This window comes from Nicotiana tabacum, chromosome 12, assembly GCF_000715075.1.
Source record: "Nicotiana tabacum cultivar K326 chromosome 12, ASM71507v2, whole genome shotgun sequence".
NCBI classification, from domain to species: domain Eukaryota; kingdom Viridiplantae; phylum Streptophyta; class Magnoliopsida; order Solanales; family Solanaceae; genus Nicotiana; species Nicotiana tabacum.
Genome location: NC_134091.1, coordinates 78,113,799 through 78,133,031, shown reverse-complemented (window position 1 = coordinate 78,133,031; position 19,233 = coordinate 78,113,799). Strand labels below are relative to the sequence as shown.

The 19,233-nt window shown below is 39.6% G+C and overlaps 1 protein-coding gene across 1 annotated transcript; it reads left to right on the top strand.

Moving 5' to 3' along the window:
• Positions 1-63: 63 nt before the first annotated feature.
• LOC142167227 (uncharacterized) lies at positions 64-513 on the top strand. Its single transcript, XM_075227385.1, has one exon. It carries the CDS (start codon positions 64-66, stop codon positions 511-513), a length of 450 nt encoding a protein of 149 aa, XP_075083486.1.
• The last annotated feature ends 18,720 nt before the right edge of the window (positions 514-19,233 follow it).

Genomic DNA, 19,233 nt, shown 5'->3' with positions numbered 1-19,233 from the left:
GACCCCCCACAAGCATGTTGGCTCGTGAGGAAAATCTTTGATGCAAGAAGCTGGTTTGAAGATATGGACTTCATGGTGGAATTGCAAAAGTGCAGCAGTGATGGTGGCTTCAACATTAAGAAAGTTTATTTATCCTTCCAGCCACAATATCCGAAGGTTCCATGGAAACACCTCACTATGGGAGCACGTCAGTTGCCCAGACATAAATTCATTTTATGGTTAGCCATTAGACAAAGACTTGCAACTGTTGACAGATTAGAGAAATGGGGGATAAATGTCCCAAAGGATTGTGTGTTATGTTCAATGGAAGTCACAGAAACATTAGCATATTTGTTCTTTGAATGTAGTTATGCAAGACATATCTGGACCTCCTTACTGAGGTGGATGGGTGAAAGTAGACAACCCAAGGCATGGAATGAGGAAGTGAACTGGATGTCCAAGAGAAGTCGAGGAAACAGAGCTAAAGCAGAAGTACTAGCATGGTTGTTTGATGCAACTGTTTATCACATATAGAGTGAACGAAATGCTAGATTCCAGAATGAAAGGCAGGAAAGTCATCATAGACTTAAAGAAATTGTTCTCCAATTACACATCAGAAGGCAGAATTACAAGAAATGGAGGAAGATATTAGATGGATTAAACAGTTATCCTAGCTAAGAGTAGATAGTATGTTTATAAATACAAATAGTGAATGCTCTTAGATAGGTATGAATAGAGATGGCTAGTTCGTGAGTCTAAACAGAACTAGTGGATGTATATATATACAATTGGTTGAATAATTTTTTTTATTTTTGACCAAAAAAAAAATAATTCCGTAAAGTCAGAGTATCTCTATAAAATTTACATATTGAATCCTTCCTTATTTAAAATAAAATATAAAAAATCTTAATATTTGAAACTTCAAAATCAATAGATTTTACCTTATGAAAATTCTTTCCTTATGTGATTATGTAACATAATTATAATATTTTTATTTTTCTTAACCACGCGTAGAAATATTGACATGCTTTCAAGTTTAATGGTTTAAGCTCAACACGGATAAAATATGTCAAGAATGACTGATATGAGGAAATATTACATCTCTACATCTACATGTCAAATGTGCATGTCATATGTAATGCATCACAATGGTAACCTCATGTAGTCACACTCTCAGAGTACTCAATCTGACTGTCTCAGCTCTCACTCATCACACTCAGTCACTCAGCATTGTACGGTACCTGCGCTCACTACTGGTATGTCAGAATCCAGAGGGGCAGATCCTACCCAAGCGCTAATAAAACCTGCTGCGGCGCGTAGCCCGATCCCATCATGAATCAATAATACCTGCTGTGGTGTGCAACCTGATCCCATCATGAATAAACAAAACTTGTTACGGCGTGCAACTCGATCCCATCAATATCACTCACAGTCAGGCCCTCGGCCTCACTCAGTCATCAATCTCTCCAGTTTCTCGGGCTCACAACTCATACCAATCAGCTCAAAACAATGATACATGATGTAACAATAAATTATAACAGAAACTGAGATATGATATGCAAATGATGAATGCGACTGAGTACATAACTGCAATTTAAGCAAATAACTCAAGAATAAAAAAATGACCTATATGGGTCCCAACAGTACCAGCATATAGCCTAAACATGATCTCTAACATGAATCACAACTCAAATTCTCTAACACATGGAGTATACATGAATAATAACAAGATTAGATGACTACACAGTTCCACGGAATCAACCGAGTCATAATTACTACAGTGCTCGCCTACACGCCCATCACCTAGCATATGCGTCACCTCAACACCAACCACATAACACGTATTTCAGGGATTCATACTCTCAGAACCAAGTTTAGAAGTGTTATTTACCTCAAATCGTGCAAATCTATACTCCAATAAGCCCTTGCCTCGTGAATCGGCCTCTAAATGACTCAAATCTAGCCACAAACATTTCAATACAATCAACACAAGCTATAAGGATCAATTCCATATGATAAAGCTAGGTTCTTTAACAAAAGTCAAAAAGTCAACTCAAAAGGTCAACCCCGGGCCCACATCTCGGAATCCGATAAAATTAACAAAAACTTTGAGCATCCATTCAACAACGAGTCCAACCATACTAAAAATACTCAATTCCGATCTCAACTCGACCTTCAAATCCTCAAATTATAGTTTATGAAGTTTAAACAATTTTTTCCCTATTTTTCCAACCCAAAACAATAATTAAATGGTAAAAACAATGATAGATACATGTATATTAGCCAAATCCGAGTTAGAATCACTTACCCCAATCAATTCCTTGAAAATCCCTCCAAGAATTGCCTCAATTCGAGCTCCCAAAGTAAAGGTGAAATAATACTCTAACCCTCGTTTTTGAATCTTATATTCTGCCCAGATGCTCCTCTTCGCAATCACGGAAAGTCCCACGTGATCGCGAAGAACAAAAATCACTGCCCTCCAAAATAGCCTACGCGAACATGAAGTCCCAGTTGCGAATGCGTTGGTCACCACCTGACACTCCGCTAACACGTTCACACATCTGTGATCGCGTAGGCTTAGGGCCTGACTCCCAGCTGACCACTCCTCTACGCGATCGCGCGGACCTCCTCGCGTCCGCGATGACCTGAGCCTCACAAGGCTACGTAAACAGAAACACTCTATCGCAGACACAGAGAACAAATTCCATGCTGCCAACAATAACTCTTCGCGATCGCGTCTCCTTCTCCGCAATCGCGAAAGAGGAAACTAGATGTAAAAATCAGCAGTTCTCCAAAGTCCATTAATGCGCCGAACATGATCCGAATCACACCCGAGGCCCGGGGGACCCCATCCAAACATACCAACATATCCTAAAACATCATACGAACTTGCTCAAAGCCTCAAATCACATCAAATAATACCAAAACTACGAATCGCGCATCGATTCAAGCCTAATGAACTTATGAACTTCTAACTTCCAAAACTAATGTCGAAACATACCAAACCAACTCCGATTGACCTCAAATTTTGCACACAAGTCATAAATGACACAACTGACCTATTCCAACTTCCAAAACTAAAATCCGAGCTCGGTAACCACAAAGTCAACTCTCGGTCAAACTTCTCAACTCTGCAAACTTTGACTTTTCCAACTTTTGCCAATTCAAGCAAACATCATCTATGGACCTCCAAATCAATATCCGAACATACTCCTAAGTCCAAAATCACCATACAGATCTATCACAAACCATCAAAACTCCATTCCGGAGTCATTTACATATAAGTCAATATCCGGTCAACTCTTTCAACTTAGGCTTCCAACCTTGGGACTAAATGTCCCAACTCATTCCGAAATATCCCCGGAACCAAACCAATCACCCCCGCAAGTCACATAGCAACACTAGTCTCTAAGACTAGGTAAACCTAACATACATTGAGAATTTAGCATAATTAACGACTAAAATGATAAATTAAACTGATAACTATCATAATGAAACCAAAATGGTACAACAGTCACAATATCCCCAAAATCAATGGAACTAATTCATAAGCTCTATTGAAATATACTAAGAATCTCTAATACAACACTGTTTGATAACAAAGATAAACAGTAGTAAAGGCAATAATAGAAGGTGGCTCCGGACCTTACGAGCATCAAGCATGTATACCTTGAAGTCTTCGGGATATCCAGGTCAAATCGCTGGCATCCGGCACGAGCAGAAGTACGTGAATCTGTACAAAAATGTGCAGAAGCATAGTATGAGTACACCACAACGGTACCCAGTAAGTATCAAGCCTAACCTCGTTAGAGTAGTGACGAGGCCAGGTCAAAACACCTACTAGACATGAAAACCTAAACAAAATATTAATATAATCTAATAACGAAAAGTATGGAAATAAATGATAACAAAATAGTACAATTATATAAGGCTAATAATGAAAAATAAGGTAATAAAGAGCAACAAAGAGTGAACACATGATAAGAACAATAAGTGATCAAGTATCGTAAAAATAGTAGTAAAACGAATGAAGGAAAGACAATAACCGTTCAAATCAACAAGCCTTTTCAAAAAAGAATGTACAACAATAATCACAACCGAGGTATCACACCTCATATTCACATTTCACAAGTCACAATAACAATCTTCCTTATATCGCCACATGAGCCTTGTATTTATTTTAAAAAACTTTTTTCCGAAATAGCTACACGCACTTTAACCCCTTTATCTCACCGTGTGGCTTCAATTAATTCCCTTATTAGCAACACGCATATAAATCTCACCTTATCTCGCTGCATGCTCATCAACCCCTATCCGTATACCGTCGCATGCGCATCAATATCACAACACAATAATCAACTCGCATCACATGTGCCCATATGCCACAACATTGCCAAAATCAACAATACCAATGTCACCACAACACATAGCTTATAGCTCAACCACAATGTGTACAAGAATCTCAATAACAACAAAATGAATGACAAATAACTCAACAAGGAAAGGTATTCCAATAACCAATACTTTCAATCATAACCGTGTTAATAGCTTTCAACAACTACGTTCAATAACTCAACAATGAAGGTATTTCTATGAAATGGCATCTTCAAATTGTGCTGCATAATATGAGCTTAACAATAAAGGAGATAGAATGGTATAGAAACTACGACTAAATGCATGAGAATAACTCAACAAATAGAAAGAATAGCAAGTGACAACAACTATTAACAAATGCATATAAGAGCAACCTCGACAATGGGAACTAGAACATATAATGACAACTTCAATTAAAGCATGTAAGAATAAACTTGACAATGAAAGATAGAACAAATGATAACAACTTCAATTAAATGTTAATGATTAACCTAGGAGTCTAACCCGATCAATTTTCACATATAAGTCTGTGCACACACTCGTCACCTCATGTAAACGTCTTTCACATAATCAAATAGCACAACCAAACCCAATCCTAAGGTGTATTTTTTCACATAAAGTTAGGCAAGATACTTACCTCAACTAGGCCAAATCAACACTCAAAAATAGCTTTTCCCTTAAAATTTTCCTCTACACGTCTCAAATCTACCAAAAAATGACTTTAATCATCAAACAATGCGAGAGAAACCAATTACGATTAATAAAGCTATGATCTTTACACAATTCCCCAAAAATCAACAAAGGTCAACCTCGAGCCCGCCCGGTCAAAACTTGAGTCCAAGTGTAGATCTCGAGTACCCGTAATCCTACGAGTCCATATATGTATTTTGTTTTCAAATCCGAGTCCATTTCGACTCTCAAATTTCAAATTTTTATTTTACAAAACATAGACAAAATTTCTCAAAATATCTTTTAGATTCTTATGAATTTGATGTTAAATCTCATATATAATCATGTAATATTATTGAAAATCGATCAAAATCACTTACCCAATGATTGTATGTGAAAATCCCCTCTCCAAATCGCCTCCTACCGAGTCTAGGGTTCTAAAATGTAAGAAATGAGATCAAATCCCGTCTTCCCAGCCTTTTTATTCAGGCATGGATGTTGCATTTGCGACCCTAGGTTCGCAATTACGAACCCTTGCAATTGAAAAAAAGGACTCGCAATTGCGGCACCTGACAGCCTAGAGGGACGCCGCAAATGCGACATAATATGAAGACTGCTCCCATCGCAAATGCGACCAATTGGTCGCAATTGTGAAGCTACGGAGCCTAGCCTACACTTCGCTAATGCGATCAAGGTATCGCAAATGCAACACCTGAGACCCCTCTGTTATGATCGCAATTGCGATGGTGGTGATCGTAATTGCAATGACTGGAGCACTGCACACCCGCAAACCTGAACCAGCTCAAAACCATTTCGAAACACGTCCGAAACTCACCCGAGCCCTCGGGGCTCAAAATCAAACATCCACACAAGTCTAAAAATATCATACAAACTCGCTCATGCAATCAAAACACCAAAATAACATCTAGGACCATGAATCGAACATCAAAAAGAATGAAATTCAAAAGAAAACTTAAAAACCTCTAGAATCACAACCAAGCGTCTGAATCCTATCAAACCAACTCCAAATTACACCAAATTTTGCAGACCGGTTCCAAATAGCAAAACAGACCTATTCCAAGTCCCAAAATAAAAATCTGGACCCAATAGCCATAAAGTAAACCTACGGTCCAACTTAGGAAAACTTCTAAACCTTAAATTACCATTTTTTGGCAAAATAAGTCAAATTAACCTGGGGGCATCCAAATTCAATTTCGAGCATACTCCCAAGTCCAAAATAACGATATGAAACATCGTTCCGGGATCCTTTTCACAAAAGTCAAACCTAGGTCAACATTTCTAACTTAAGCTTCTAAACCAAGAACTATAGGGATCAACCCAAAACCTTCTGGAACAAAACTAACCATCCCCGCAAGTCATAAAACCACAAATGCACATGCATGAAGCATCAAAAGGGGAAACGAGGCTCAAATATGCAAAATGACCGGTCGAGTCGTTACATTCTCCCCCTCTTAAAATAAATGTTAGTCCTCGAACGTGCATAAAGACATACATGAAGTGTCATAAAAGTGAGGATAATAACTCCACATGTCGTGCTCGGTCTCCCAGGTCACCTCCTCGACCGGTTGACCCCTCCATTCAACCTTCACTGAAGCAATATTCTTTGACCTCAACTTCCGGACCTGCCTGTCCAAGATAGCCACCGGCTCCTTAACATAAGTCAAATCCTTGTCTAATTGGACTTAGCTGAAATTTAATATATGAGACGGATCACTAAAATAATTTCGGATCACGGAAACATGGAACACCGGATGAACTCCCGATAAGCTGGGTGGCAATGCAAGTCTGTAGGCCACCTCACCCACTCTCTCAAGAATCTCAAAAGGGCCAATATACCTAGGGCTCAACTTGCCCTTCTTTCCGAACCTCATCACACCCTTCATGGGTGAAACTCTGAGCAAGAGCCTCTCTCCCACCATAAATGCTACATCACGAGCCCTCCGATTAGCATAATTATTCTGCCTGGATTGTGTTGTACGAAGCCGATACTGAATCAACTTGACTTTCTACAAGCCATCCCGAACCAAATCAGCGCCCAACACCCTAGCCTCCTCCGGCTCTAACCACCCAACTGGAAAATGACACTGCCTCCAATATAAGGCCTTATAAGGAGCCATCTAAATACTCGATGTGTAGTTGTTGTTGTAGGCAAACTCTGCAGGCAGTAGGAACTGATTCCAAGAACCTTCGAAGTCCATAACACATGCACGTAGCATATCCTCCAAGATATAAATGGTGCGCTCAAACGGCCCGTCCGTTTGGGGGTGAAATGACGTGCTCGACTCGATCTATGTGCCTAACTCACGCTGTACGACTCTCCAGAAATGCGATGTGAACTGCGTGCCTTGATCGGAGATAATAGACACCGTCACACCATGAAGACGAACAATCTCATAGATATAGATCTGAGCCAGCTGCTCTGAAGAGTAGGTAGTCACAACTGGAATGAAATGTGCAGACTTGGTCAGTCTATCCACAATAACCCATATTGCATCAAATTTCTTCAAGGTCCATGGGAGTCCAACAACGAAATCCATGGTGATGCACCCCCACTTCCACTCTGGAATCTCAAGTCTCTGAAGCAAACTGCCTGGCCTCTAATGCTCGTACTTCACTGGCTGATAGTCCTGGTACATCTTCGCGGTGCCTGGATGGATGGAATACCGCGAACTGTGGGCCTCCTAAAGAATCAAATCACACAACCCATCCACATTGGGCACACAAATTTGGCCCTGCATCCGCAACACCCCATCATCTCCAATAGAAACCTCCTTGAGGACAAGCAAATGATGGGGGGGGGGGGTCATCATACTGACACGCCTTGATGCGCTCATACAACGAAGACCGAGAAACCATACAAGCAAGAACCCAGCTAGGCTCCGAAATATCCAAATTCACAAACCGATTGGCCAAAGCCTGAACATCCAATGCTAACGGTCTCTCTCCAACTGGAATATATGGAAGGCTACCCATACTCTCAGCCTTCCTACTCAAGGCATCGGCCACAACATTGGCCATCTCGAGATGATTAAGAATGGTGATATCATAGTCTTTTAACGACTCTAACCACCTCTTCTTCCTCAAGTTCATATCTTTTTGCTCAAACAAGTGTTGTAGACTTTGATGATCTATGAATACCTCACAAGACACACCATAGAGATAGTGCCTCCAAATATTCAATGCGTGAATAATGGCAGCCAACTCTAAATCATGCACTGGGTAGTTCTTCTTCTGGGGCTTCAACTAACACCAAGCATAAGCAATCACTCTACCCTCCTGTATCAATACACACCCAATGCCAATCTGTGAAGCATCACAATAAATCGTATATGAACCCGACGCTAAAGGCAAAACCAGAACTGGAGCTATGGTCAAGGAAGTCATAAGCTTTTGAAAGCTCTCCTCACACTCGTTGGACCACCTGTATACAGCACCCTTCTGAGTTAATTTTGTCAAAGGAGCTGCGATGATGAAAAACCCTCCACAAAATGGCGATAATAGCCAACCAAGCCTAGAAAACTTTGAATCTCTACAGCAGAAGACGGTCTGGGCCAACTCTGAACTGCATCCACCTTCTTTGGATCCACCTTAATCCCTTCACTAGACACCACATGACACAAAAACGCCACTGAATCAAGCCAAAACTCACACTTGGAGAATTTTGCATATAACTTCTTCTCCCTCAAGGTCTGCAGCACGATCCTCAAGTGTTGCTCATGATCCTCTCGGCTACGAGAATACACCAATATGTCGTCAATGAACACAATGACGAAAGCATTAAGATATGGCTAGAACACATTGTTCATCAAGTGCATAAAGGTTGTTGGGGCATTGGTCAGCCCAAATGACATCACCAGAAACTCATAGTGACTATAGCGAGTAATGAAAGTATTGCTTGGAATGTCTGAATCCCGATCTTCAACTGATAATACCCTGACTTCAAATCAATCTTCGAGAATACCCGAGCACCCTGAAGCTGGTCAAATAGATTATCAATATGCGGTAGTGGGTACTTGTTCAACTGTAGATGTCACATTTGCGGCCCTGGGTTCGTAATTACGAAGAAGGACTCGCAATTGCGGCACCTGACAGCCTTGAGGGATGCTGTAAATGCGACACTGGCTTTGCATTTGCGAAGCTTGCTCCCATCGCAAATGTGACCAATTAGTCGCAATTGCGAATCTACACAACCTGGCCTACACTTCTCAAATGCGATCAAGGTATCATAAATGCGGCATCTGAGACCCCTCTGTTATGATTGCAATTGTGATGTTGGTGCTCGCAATTGCGATAGCTGGAGCACTAGCACACCGGCAAATCTGAACCAGCTCAAAACCATTTTGAAACACGTCTGAAACTCACCAGAACCCTCGGGGCTAAAAAATATCCACACAAGTATAAAAAAAATCATACGAACTCGCTCATGAATCAAAACACCAAAATTACATCTAGGACCACGAATCTGACATCAAAACGCATGAACTTCAAAAGAAAACTCAAAAACCTCTAGAGTCACAACAAGCATCCGAATCCTATCAAACCAACTCCAAATTACATCAAATTTTGTAGATAAACTCCAAATAACAAAACGGACCTATTCGAAGTCCTAAGCCAAAATTTGAACTTAATAGCCATAAAGTCAACCTACGGTCAAACTTAGGGAAACTTCTAAACCTCAAATTATCAACTTTTGGCAAAATAAGTTAAATCAACCTAGGGACTTTCGAATTCAATTTCGGGCATATGCCCAAGTTCAAAATCACGATACGAACCTATAGGAGCAATCGAAACATCGTTCCGGGGTCATTTTCACAAAATTCAAACCTAGGTCAATATTTCTAACTTAAGCTTCGAAACCAAGAACCAAAGGGTCCAAATCAACCCAAAGCCTTCAAACAAAACTAATTATCCCCGCAAGTCATAAAACTACAAATGCACATGTGTGAAGCATTAAAATGGGAAATGGGGCTCAAATACACAAAACGGCTGATCGAATTATTACATATATATATATATATATATATATACCAAATATAAAAAGTAAAAAGTAAATCTGACAGCGATTTGTATAAAGATACCTTCTTATTTTTTCCTAATCTACGAAAATTTCATGCCAAAATACTCTTTTTAACTTATGAGTTAGTTGTTTCAATATATCTACTATGATATTAAATCTTATTGGTTTTACTTAATTAGATGAAAAAAGACTTTTTCAGTTACAGACACAATTACATCATATAACTACTTCCTGTTTTGACCAAATTATTTTATTTTGTGAATATAATTTGGGTGGTTTTATGATTAGATGACTCATTTATTTGAGTACTATGTAGATGGCTAGAGCATGAAGGTTTGGGAGAGAGTGTGGATGTCAGGGTGAGGAGGAGCGTTTCTATTTTCGAAAACCAGTTTGGATTCATGCCGGGGTGTTCGACGACGGAAGCTATTCATTTGGTGAGGAGATTAGTGGAGCAGTATAGGGAGAGAAAGAAGAACTTGCATATGTTGTTCATTGACCTTGAAAAAAAGTATGATAAAGTTTCGAGGAAGGTTCTGTGGAGGTGTTTGGAGGTTAGCAGCGTCCCGGTAGCGTATACTAGGATGATTAAGGATATGTATGATGGTTTTAAGACCCAGGTGAGGACTATGTGAGGTGTTCGAAACACTTTCTAGTTGTGATGGGGATGCACTAGGGATCAGCTCTTAGCCCATTCTTATTTGCCCTGGCAATGGACGTGCTGACGCGACACATCCAAGGGGAGGTGCCATGGTGCATATTATTTGTTGATGATATAGTGTTGATCAACGAGACATGAGGTAGGGTTAATACAAGGTTGGAGGTTTGGAGACAGACCTTGGAGTCTAAAGGTTTCAAGTTGAACAGGACCAAAATAGAGTACTTGGAGTACGAATTCAGTTATGGGACTCTTGAGGCAGACGTGGATGTGAAGCTCGAAACACAAGTCATCCCCAAGAGAAGTAGTTTCAAGTATCTCAGATCTATTATGCAAGGTAACATGAAGATTGACGAAGATGACACCCATCGTATTAGAGCGGGATGGATGAAGTGGGGGCTCGCATTCAGTGTTCTATGCGATAAGAATGTGTCGCGAAGACTTAGGGTAAATTTTACATAGTGGTGGTCTGACCAACCCTGCTGTATGGGGCTGAGTGTTAGCCAGTCAAGAGCTCATATGTGCAGAAGATGAAAGTAGCAAAAATGAGAATGTTGAGATGGATGTGTGGGTGTATCAGGAGAGATAAGATTAGGAATGAAGTTATTCGAGACAAATGTCACGACCCAAAATCCACCTAGTCGTGATGACACCTAACCCCAGTGCTAGGTAAGCCAAACATATAATAATGTAACCCAAGTGAAAGATCATTAATAATAATGAATAAAAATAACTGAATTGTATAAAACATCCCAAGGATTGGTAGTACAAGCCATGAGCCACTAAAATTTAGATTTACAAAGCTGGTATGAACATAAATACAATATCTGTTTGAAATACACATAAACAGAGTGCGGATCCAAAACTACCAAGGACAAGTAGTATCTATATCCAAAAAAGTAGGTACATCTTTAATGCCAGCTCCCGTTATCCGCCTCATCTCAGCTCCAAGATCTGCATGCAAGGTGCAGAAGTGTAGTGTGAGTACAACCGACCCCAAGTACTTAATAAGTAACAAATCTAACCTCGGGTTAAAAGCAGTGACGAGCTCAGAAGAAGGGAAATGTCCAATACCAATAATCAATGACAACACATGATATAATAATGACGAGACAAGAAAACAACTCAAGTGATATCATATTCAACTCGTTAACAAATACGAAAAATTAGACCTGTTTTTCAATTATAACAGTCAAATCCCCAACCTTACCTCCGAAATAACTAAAATATGAATTTTTCAAGAAAACTATGATTTTTAAACATTTAACAACAGATAAGACATTTTACTTACCATCTAGCATGAGAAAAATACGTCTCTATGCATGCATGTTAAATATACATGTCAAGTCAATAACATCATAGTGAAGCCATCAGGTATACTCACACTCAGCATGCTCACGGTGCCTGGCACAAGTGCCCCTCACCATCACACACAAAACCACACTCAGCAGTGTACAGGTGCCTGGCACAAATGCCCCTCACCAAAGCACATATATGACCATGTTCTTGTGCTCACTGTGAATACTAGACTCCGGAGGGGTTAGTCCTTGGCCAAGCGCTGATCGGATATAAATCAACAATCAATATTACTGATGTGGTGTGCAACCCGATCCAAATATCAATTTATTATGGCGTGCAACCGGATCCAAATATCAATCCATTATGGAGTGCAACCCGATCCAAATATCAATCACAATACGGCTTTATGGCCCACATCAGTCATCATCCGCTCAAGTCACAATGGATCACATCTTATAGAACTCAGCCCAAATAGTATCACATATAAGAGGTATTAACAACATGTGATATGATATAAGAATAATATATAGAGACTGAGATATAACATGCAGATGATAAATTATGACTGAGAATATGACTACTATCAAGGCAAAGCACTCAAAATAGCAACAATGGCCCTATCATGTCTCAACAGGTAAGCACGTAGCCTAGAGATGATGCCAAGCATGATTAACAACTTGAGTAGTCATACAAGTAGAGAAAAACACGGAAATAATGAGGCATGATAGAAAACAAGACTCATAGTAGCCTAAAGTCTGCCCGGATCATGAATACCTCGGTGTACGCACACACACTCGTCACCTAGCACGTGCGTCACCCCAAACATATCTCAACTATCATAGTCCACAGTGATAATTACCCTCAAACCAAGTTTAAATATCAACAATAGCCCTATCATGTCTCAACAGGTAAACACATAGCCTAGAGATGATTCCAAGCATGATTAACAACTCGAGTAGTCATACAAGTAGAGAAAAACACGGAAATAATGAGGCATGATAGAAAACAAGACTCATAGTAGCCTAAAGTCTGCCCGGATCATGAATACCTCGGTGTACGCACACACACTCGTCACCTAGCACGTGCGTCACCCCAAACATATCTCAACTATCATAGTCCACAGTGATAATTACCCTCAAACCAAGTTTAAATATATTACTTACCTCAAAGCGCGTGAATTAATACTCCAAAAAGCCCTTCACATGGGAATCGACCTCTGAACGGCTTAAATCTTGCCAAAAAATAACTAAATAACATCAAATAATGCCATAGGAATCAAACCCAAATGACAAAGGTCAAATCTTTAAATAAATACTCAAAGTCAACTAAAACGTCAATTCGGGCCTGCACCTCGGAACCCGACAAAACTCACAAATACCGACAATCCATTCGAATACGAGTTCAACCATATAATTTTCATCCAAATCCAACTCCGAAAACCCAATTATTCACTTTAGAAAAGCTTCGCCAAAACCCCCCAATATGCGCTTTCTTATCTTTCAAGCCAAAACCCTCTTTTCTTCTTTAAGATTCCTTGATTTATAGCCAAAATCAAAAATAGATTCATGTTATAATCATAAATTCGAGTTAGCTTTATTTATCCCGATGAACTAGATGAAAACTCCCTAAAAATCATCTCTTCCCGAGCCCCACAACCTTGTGAGAAAATGTGACTATATTCCGGAACAAGTAAAATAATACAGCAGTTGTCCAAGCTCGAATTATATCCTAGATGATCCTGAAACTCATTTTGATAAGACCAACATGATCCTTGCGAGATTACACCTAAGATAGCCTTTTGAATCACCTAATTTGGCCTTAAAATGAGGGAGATATGATGTTTTGATGTTTTAAAGGAAGTATGAAAATTTCAGGGACATAACTAATATTTTCGTAATTATTTACACCAGAAAAATCAGCAATAAAACAATCTTCGTTTTAGCACTCAAAACTCATTTGAAACCTCTCAGAAAGAAACCATATATGAATTTCAATCATAAAATATGCTACAAATCTGCTTGCACACTCAAAATACCGAAAAGAAGTCATCTTGACCCGATATTGACCATGGTCAAATTCCAAATCCTTTAACTAGTTTCTCAGTCAATGATCCAAAATACACCCGAGCCCCTTGGGACTCCATCCAATCATATCAACAAGTACAAATAAATTATCCAAGCTTATCCAAAGCTTCAAAACACTCACGGGAACATCACAACAGAGCTTCATTCTTTCAAAAGAGTGTCTGAATCACACTTACACACTTCGGATTACTTCCAAACTTTGCACACAAGTTCAACTCAATTATATTGACCTATCCAAAGTCACGAAACACCAATTGAAGTCCAATAACATCAAAGTCAACTCTTGGTTAAATTTATGAACTCTTAAGTTCTTCAAATTGCCAACATTCGACAAATAGTGTTGAATTATTCTAGGAACCTCCAAAATCAAATCCGAACATATGTACAAGTACAAAATCATCATAAGAACCTATCAGAATCATCAAAACCCGATTCCTAGTCTGTTTACCAAAAAGTCAAACCTTGGTCAACTCTTCCAATTTAAAGCTTCCAAATCGAGAGCCGTTCTTCCAAATCAGTTCCGAACCACTCGAAAACAAAAATCAAACACACACGCAAGTCATAATATATCATATGAAGTTACTCAAATTCTCAAACCACCTAATGGAATGTTAAAGCTCAAAACCACCGATCGGGTCATTACAATAAAGTGGGAGCGGCCTCCGTGAAAGACAAGATGTCGGAGTCGAGGCTGAGATGGTTCGAGCATGTTAAGAGGAGAAGAATTGGTGCTCATATTAGGAGGTGTGAGAGGTTTTCCATGGCAAGATTTAGAAGAGGTCGAGGCAGACCAAAGAAGTACTGGGAGAGGTAATTAGGTAGGACATGGCGTGACTTCAGCTTACTGAGGATATGACCATTGATAAGAGGGTGTGGAGGTCAAGGATTAGGATATAAGGTTAGTAGGTAGTTGAGAGTTTATCACTTTCTTACCATTAGTATTAGTAGCACACATGTACTTTCTTATTCTCAGATTTATATTACGTCTTGTTGTTTAGTTCGTTTCAGTTATCGTATTTCCCTGTTGTTACTATTTGGTATTACTTATTCTTTTCTCCATCCCTTTATTTTCTCTCTCTCTCTCTCTCTCTCTCTCTCTCTCTCTCTCTCTCTCTCTCTCTCTCTCTCTCTCTCTCTCTCTCTCTCTCTTTCTTTCTTTCTTTTTCTTCTTCTTTTCCACCTCCTCCTCTTCCTTCTTCTCCTTCTTCTTATTCTTCTTCTTCTTCTTCTTCTCCTTATTCTTCTTCTTCTTCTCCTTCTTCTCCTTCTCCTTATCCTTATCCTTCTTCTTCTCCTTCTCCTTCTACTTCTCCTTCTTCTCATTCTCCTTCTTCTTCTTCTTCTTCTCCCTACTTTTCTAAGCGTATGGTCTATTGGAAATAGTCTCTCTACCTTCACTAGGTAGGGTCAAGGAGTGTGTACACACTACCCTCCCCAGACCCCATATGTAAGAATATACTGGGTATGTTATTATTGTTGTTGTAGATGGCTAGAGCGAACTGGTATGTGGGCTGAACTTTCACAAATTTAAATGAATAGTACAATTAGGTTTTTATTTTTATTTTTATTTTTGGGATTTTAATGATAGATTTGGTAACAAACTGCAAGGAAATGATTCCTTATTTGACGAGATATCATGCTTGTATAACCTCATCTGCCTCATTTTTCTCACTCAGTAAATACTTTTTAAATATCATATTGTCAATACTTCAAAACATACTCTAAGTAAGTGGTTTACATACAATGCACGTATCGAGAAACTAGTTTATAAGAATATTTAAAAGTATCTTAGATCTTTTTTCAGTGCAACACAGGAAAGTGCCCTCCTTTTGTCATCCCTATAGCTTTACAAATTTTTTATTGAATGCATGGCGTAGCTAGGACCCTTCAAATTTGATTTGAGCCTATGTTCAAGCCAATCCCACCCCCTATTTCACTAAGGCTGGAATTTTTATATAGAGATTAATTCTAAGCTTAGAAGTGCTTTCTCCAATTTCTTATTATAGGAGTTCACAAAATATTAATTATATTCTTTGTTCATTGAATGAACATTTTATCATGTAACAATTTCTAACCAAGTCGTTATCGCCACTCGGTGCCTAATTTGACCAAGCAAATTAACTTGATTGTGCTGACCAATACTTTCTTACTAAATACTTATTCGAATGCGGAAGCAAGATAATAAGAACACAAATGAAAGAATAAAAAGATAGATAGAAATCTAGTAGAAGCCCAACAAGTAATCAACCAACATAGCTATTCATCCTAAATACTCACAATGAGTTCTCATTCTTTGTGATGGCCCGGCCGGTCGTCTTGAGAGTTATAGCCTTGATCCCTTATTAACAGATTTCATCGTATCTTTTTCTGCCTTTGTGACTTTCCGGGAGGTTTCGTTTTAGTTTTTGGAGTGTTTTGGGACACTTAGACCCTAAACGGAAAGCTTAAGTTTTAGGATTCGGATCGTAGTCAGAACTATGTGAAGACGACTCCGGAATGGAGTTCTGACAATTCCGTTAGCTCCGTTGGGTGATTTTGGGCTTAGGAGCATGTCCGGATTGTGTTTTGGAGGTATGTAGCTCATTTAGGCTTGAAATGGCGAAAGTTAAATTTTTAGAGTTTTGGACTGGTAGTGGAATTTTTAATATCGGGGTCGGATTCCGGTTTCGAAAGTTAGAATAGGTCTGTATGGTTGAATATGACTTGTGTGCAAAGTTTGGGGTCAATCGAACGTGGTTAGATAGGTTTCGGCATCGGTTGTCGAATTTGGAAAATTCTAAGTTCTTTAAGTTTGAATCAGAGGATGATTCATGATTTTAGCGTTGTTTGATATGGTTTGAAGGCTCGACTAAGTTTGTATGATATTTTAGGATTGGTTGGTATGTTTGGTTGAGGTCCCGGGGGCCTCGAGTGTGTTTCGGATGCTCAACGGGTTGAAGTTTGGACTTATGCAATTGCTGAAGATTTTTGGTTGCTGGTGTTTTCGCATTTGCGGAAGATCAGGTACAAAAGCGGTTTGGAAGGAGGAGCTCAGGGATCTCAGGTGTGAGGTACTATTCTACATCTGTGATCCCCGTAGATGCGACCCTGGAGTGCAAGTGCGAAGAGAGACCGCAAAAGCAGACCAGTTTCTGCAGGTACGCACGCGCAGGTGCGGCCACTTTCTCGCAGAAGCGGTCCGAGGCCCCTTAAGTCATTTCGGCACCTGCGATGGAATTTTCGCAGGTGCGATGAAAAGGTCGCAGGAGCGAATTTGCTGGGCAGAAAAGGGAAATATTTGAGGGTTTGATTCATTTCTCCATTTTTGGACTTGGGAGCTCGGAAATTGGTGATTCTTTTAGGGATTTTCAGAGAGAGCTTTGGGGTAACGATTCCTAACTTGATTTTGATCATATTTCATTAATCTATTATTGTTTTCTTCAATTAATTAAGGAATTTGAGTGAGAAAGTTGGGAGAATGGGGGGAAAAGTTTCCCAATCGAATTTTTGAGTTTTGAGTGGGATTTAGACATCGGATTTGGATAATTTTGGTACGAGTGATCTCGTGAGTGAATGGTTGTTCATATTTGGTAACTTTTACCCGATTCCGAGACGTGGGCCCTGGGAGACTTTTTGGGCGTTTTTCTAATTTCCTGCCTTAGCTTTATTTTGTTAGCTAGATTAGTTTCTTGTACCTATATTTATGTTATGTAATTGGTTTTGGCTAGATTTGAGCCATTCGGAGTTGGATATTCGTGGAAAGAGCATTGTGACGGATTGATTTGAGCTTGGTTCGAGGTAAGTGGCTTGCCTAACCTTGTGTGGGGGAACTCCCCTTAGGATTTGTTACTGTTTGATATGTGAGCGCCGTGTACGTGAGGTGGCGAGTACGTACATGGGATATTTGTTGTAAAACTCTGTTTTTCACTAAGTCATAACTTGTTTTCTCCTTAATTGAAACACACTAGCATATGTAAATATCCTGCTTAGACTAGAATAGCATGCCTACTTGTTTAGCTGCCTATTTGAACTTTGTGCAGCATGTTTGGTGAAATTTCCTGCTTCCCTTGACTTGAACTTTGTCTAAACTGTAGGATTTTTTGCTATAACTGTTATTTCGGTGGGTTGCGCTGCATATTTACTTTGGGACTACGGAACAGTATTCCGGGAGATCCCCCTGTACTGTATATTTACTTTGGTACTACGGAACGGTATTCCTGGAGATCCCCATGTACTGCGTATTTACTTTGGGACTACGAAACGGTATTCCGGGAGATCCCCCTATTCTGCATATTTATTTTGGAACTACGGAACAGTATTCCGGGAGATCCCCCTGCACATTAACGTTTGGGACTACGAGACGGTATCTCGGGAGATCCCCTGTTGTTATCACTGTGTTCTAAGCTGTTGTCTTTCATTGATTCTATACCTGATAGATTTTCGTATTTATTTTTACTGCGATATTTCATTCTGTCTTATTTCATTATATTTATACCAGTAGGGCCCTGACCTGATCTCGTCACTACTCGACCGAGGTTAGACTTGGCACTTACTGGGTATTATTGTGGTGTACTCACGCCCTTTCCTGCACATATTTTTCGTGTGCAGATTCAGGTTCATCTTACCAGCCTCATCACTAGTTGCAGTCGCTGCTGCTTATTGTAGACTTCAAGGTATATCTGCTCGCTCCCGTAGATCCTCGGAGTCTCTCTCTATCCCCCTATGTTCATTTTTTCCTCTTTCTGTAGAAATGATGTATAGAACAGTTAAGACTTCTTAGTAGCTTGTGACTTGCGGGTTTCCGGGTTTTGGGAATTGTTTGGTACATTTCAAAGGTGATAATTGTATATGCCGAGTGACATTCAGTTGCTTATTAGATATTTGTTACTATTAGTGGTTTATGTTCAAGTTTTTATCTCATCTCTGCAAAGTATTAGGCTTACCTAGTCGTAGAGACTAGGTGCCATCATGACAACTCACGGAGGGATAAATTGGACCGTGACAAGTTGGTATCAGAGCTCTAGGTTCATAAGAGTCGTGAGTCACAAGCCGGTTTATTAGAGTCTCGCGGATTGGTATGGAGACATCTGTACTTATCTTCGGGAGGCTATGGAATTGTTAGGAACAAACATACTTCTTTTGATTCCTTATCG

Bases quoted from the DNA above. Each gene is read 5' to 3' on its own strand.
- LOC142167227 (XM_075227385.1), top strand. From the start codon at position 64: ATGGACTTCATGGTGGAATTGCAAAAGTGCAGCAGTGATGGTGGCTTC.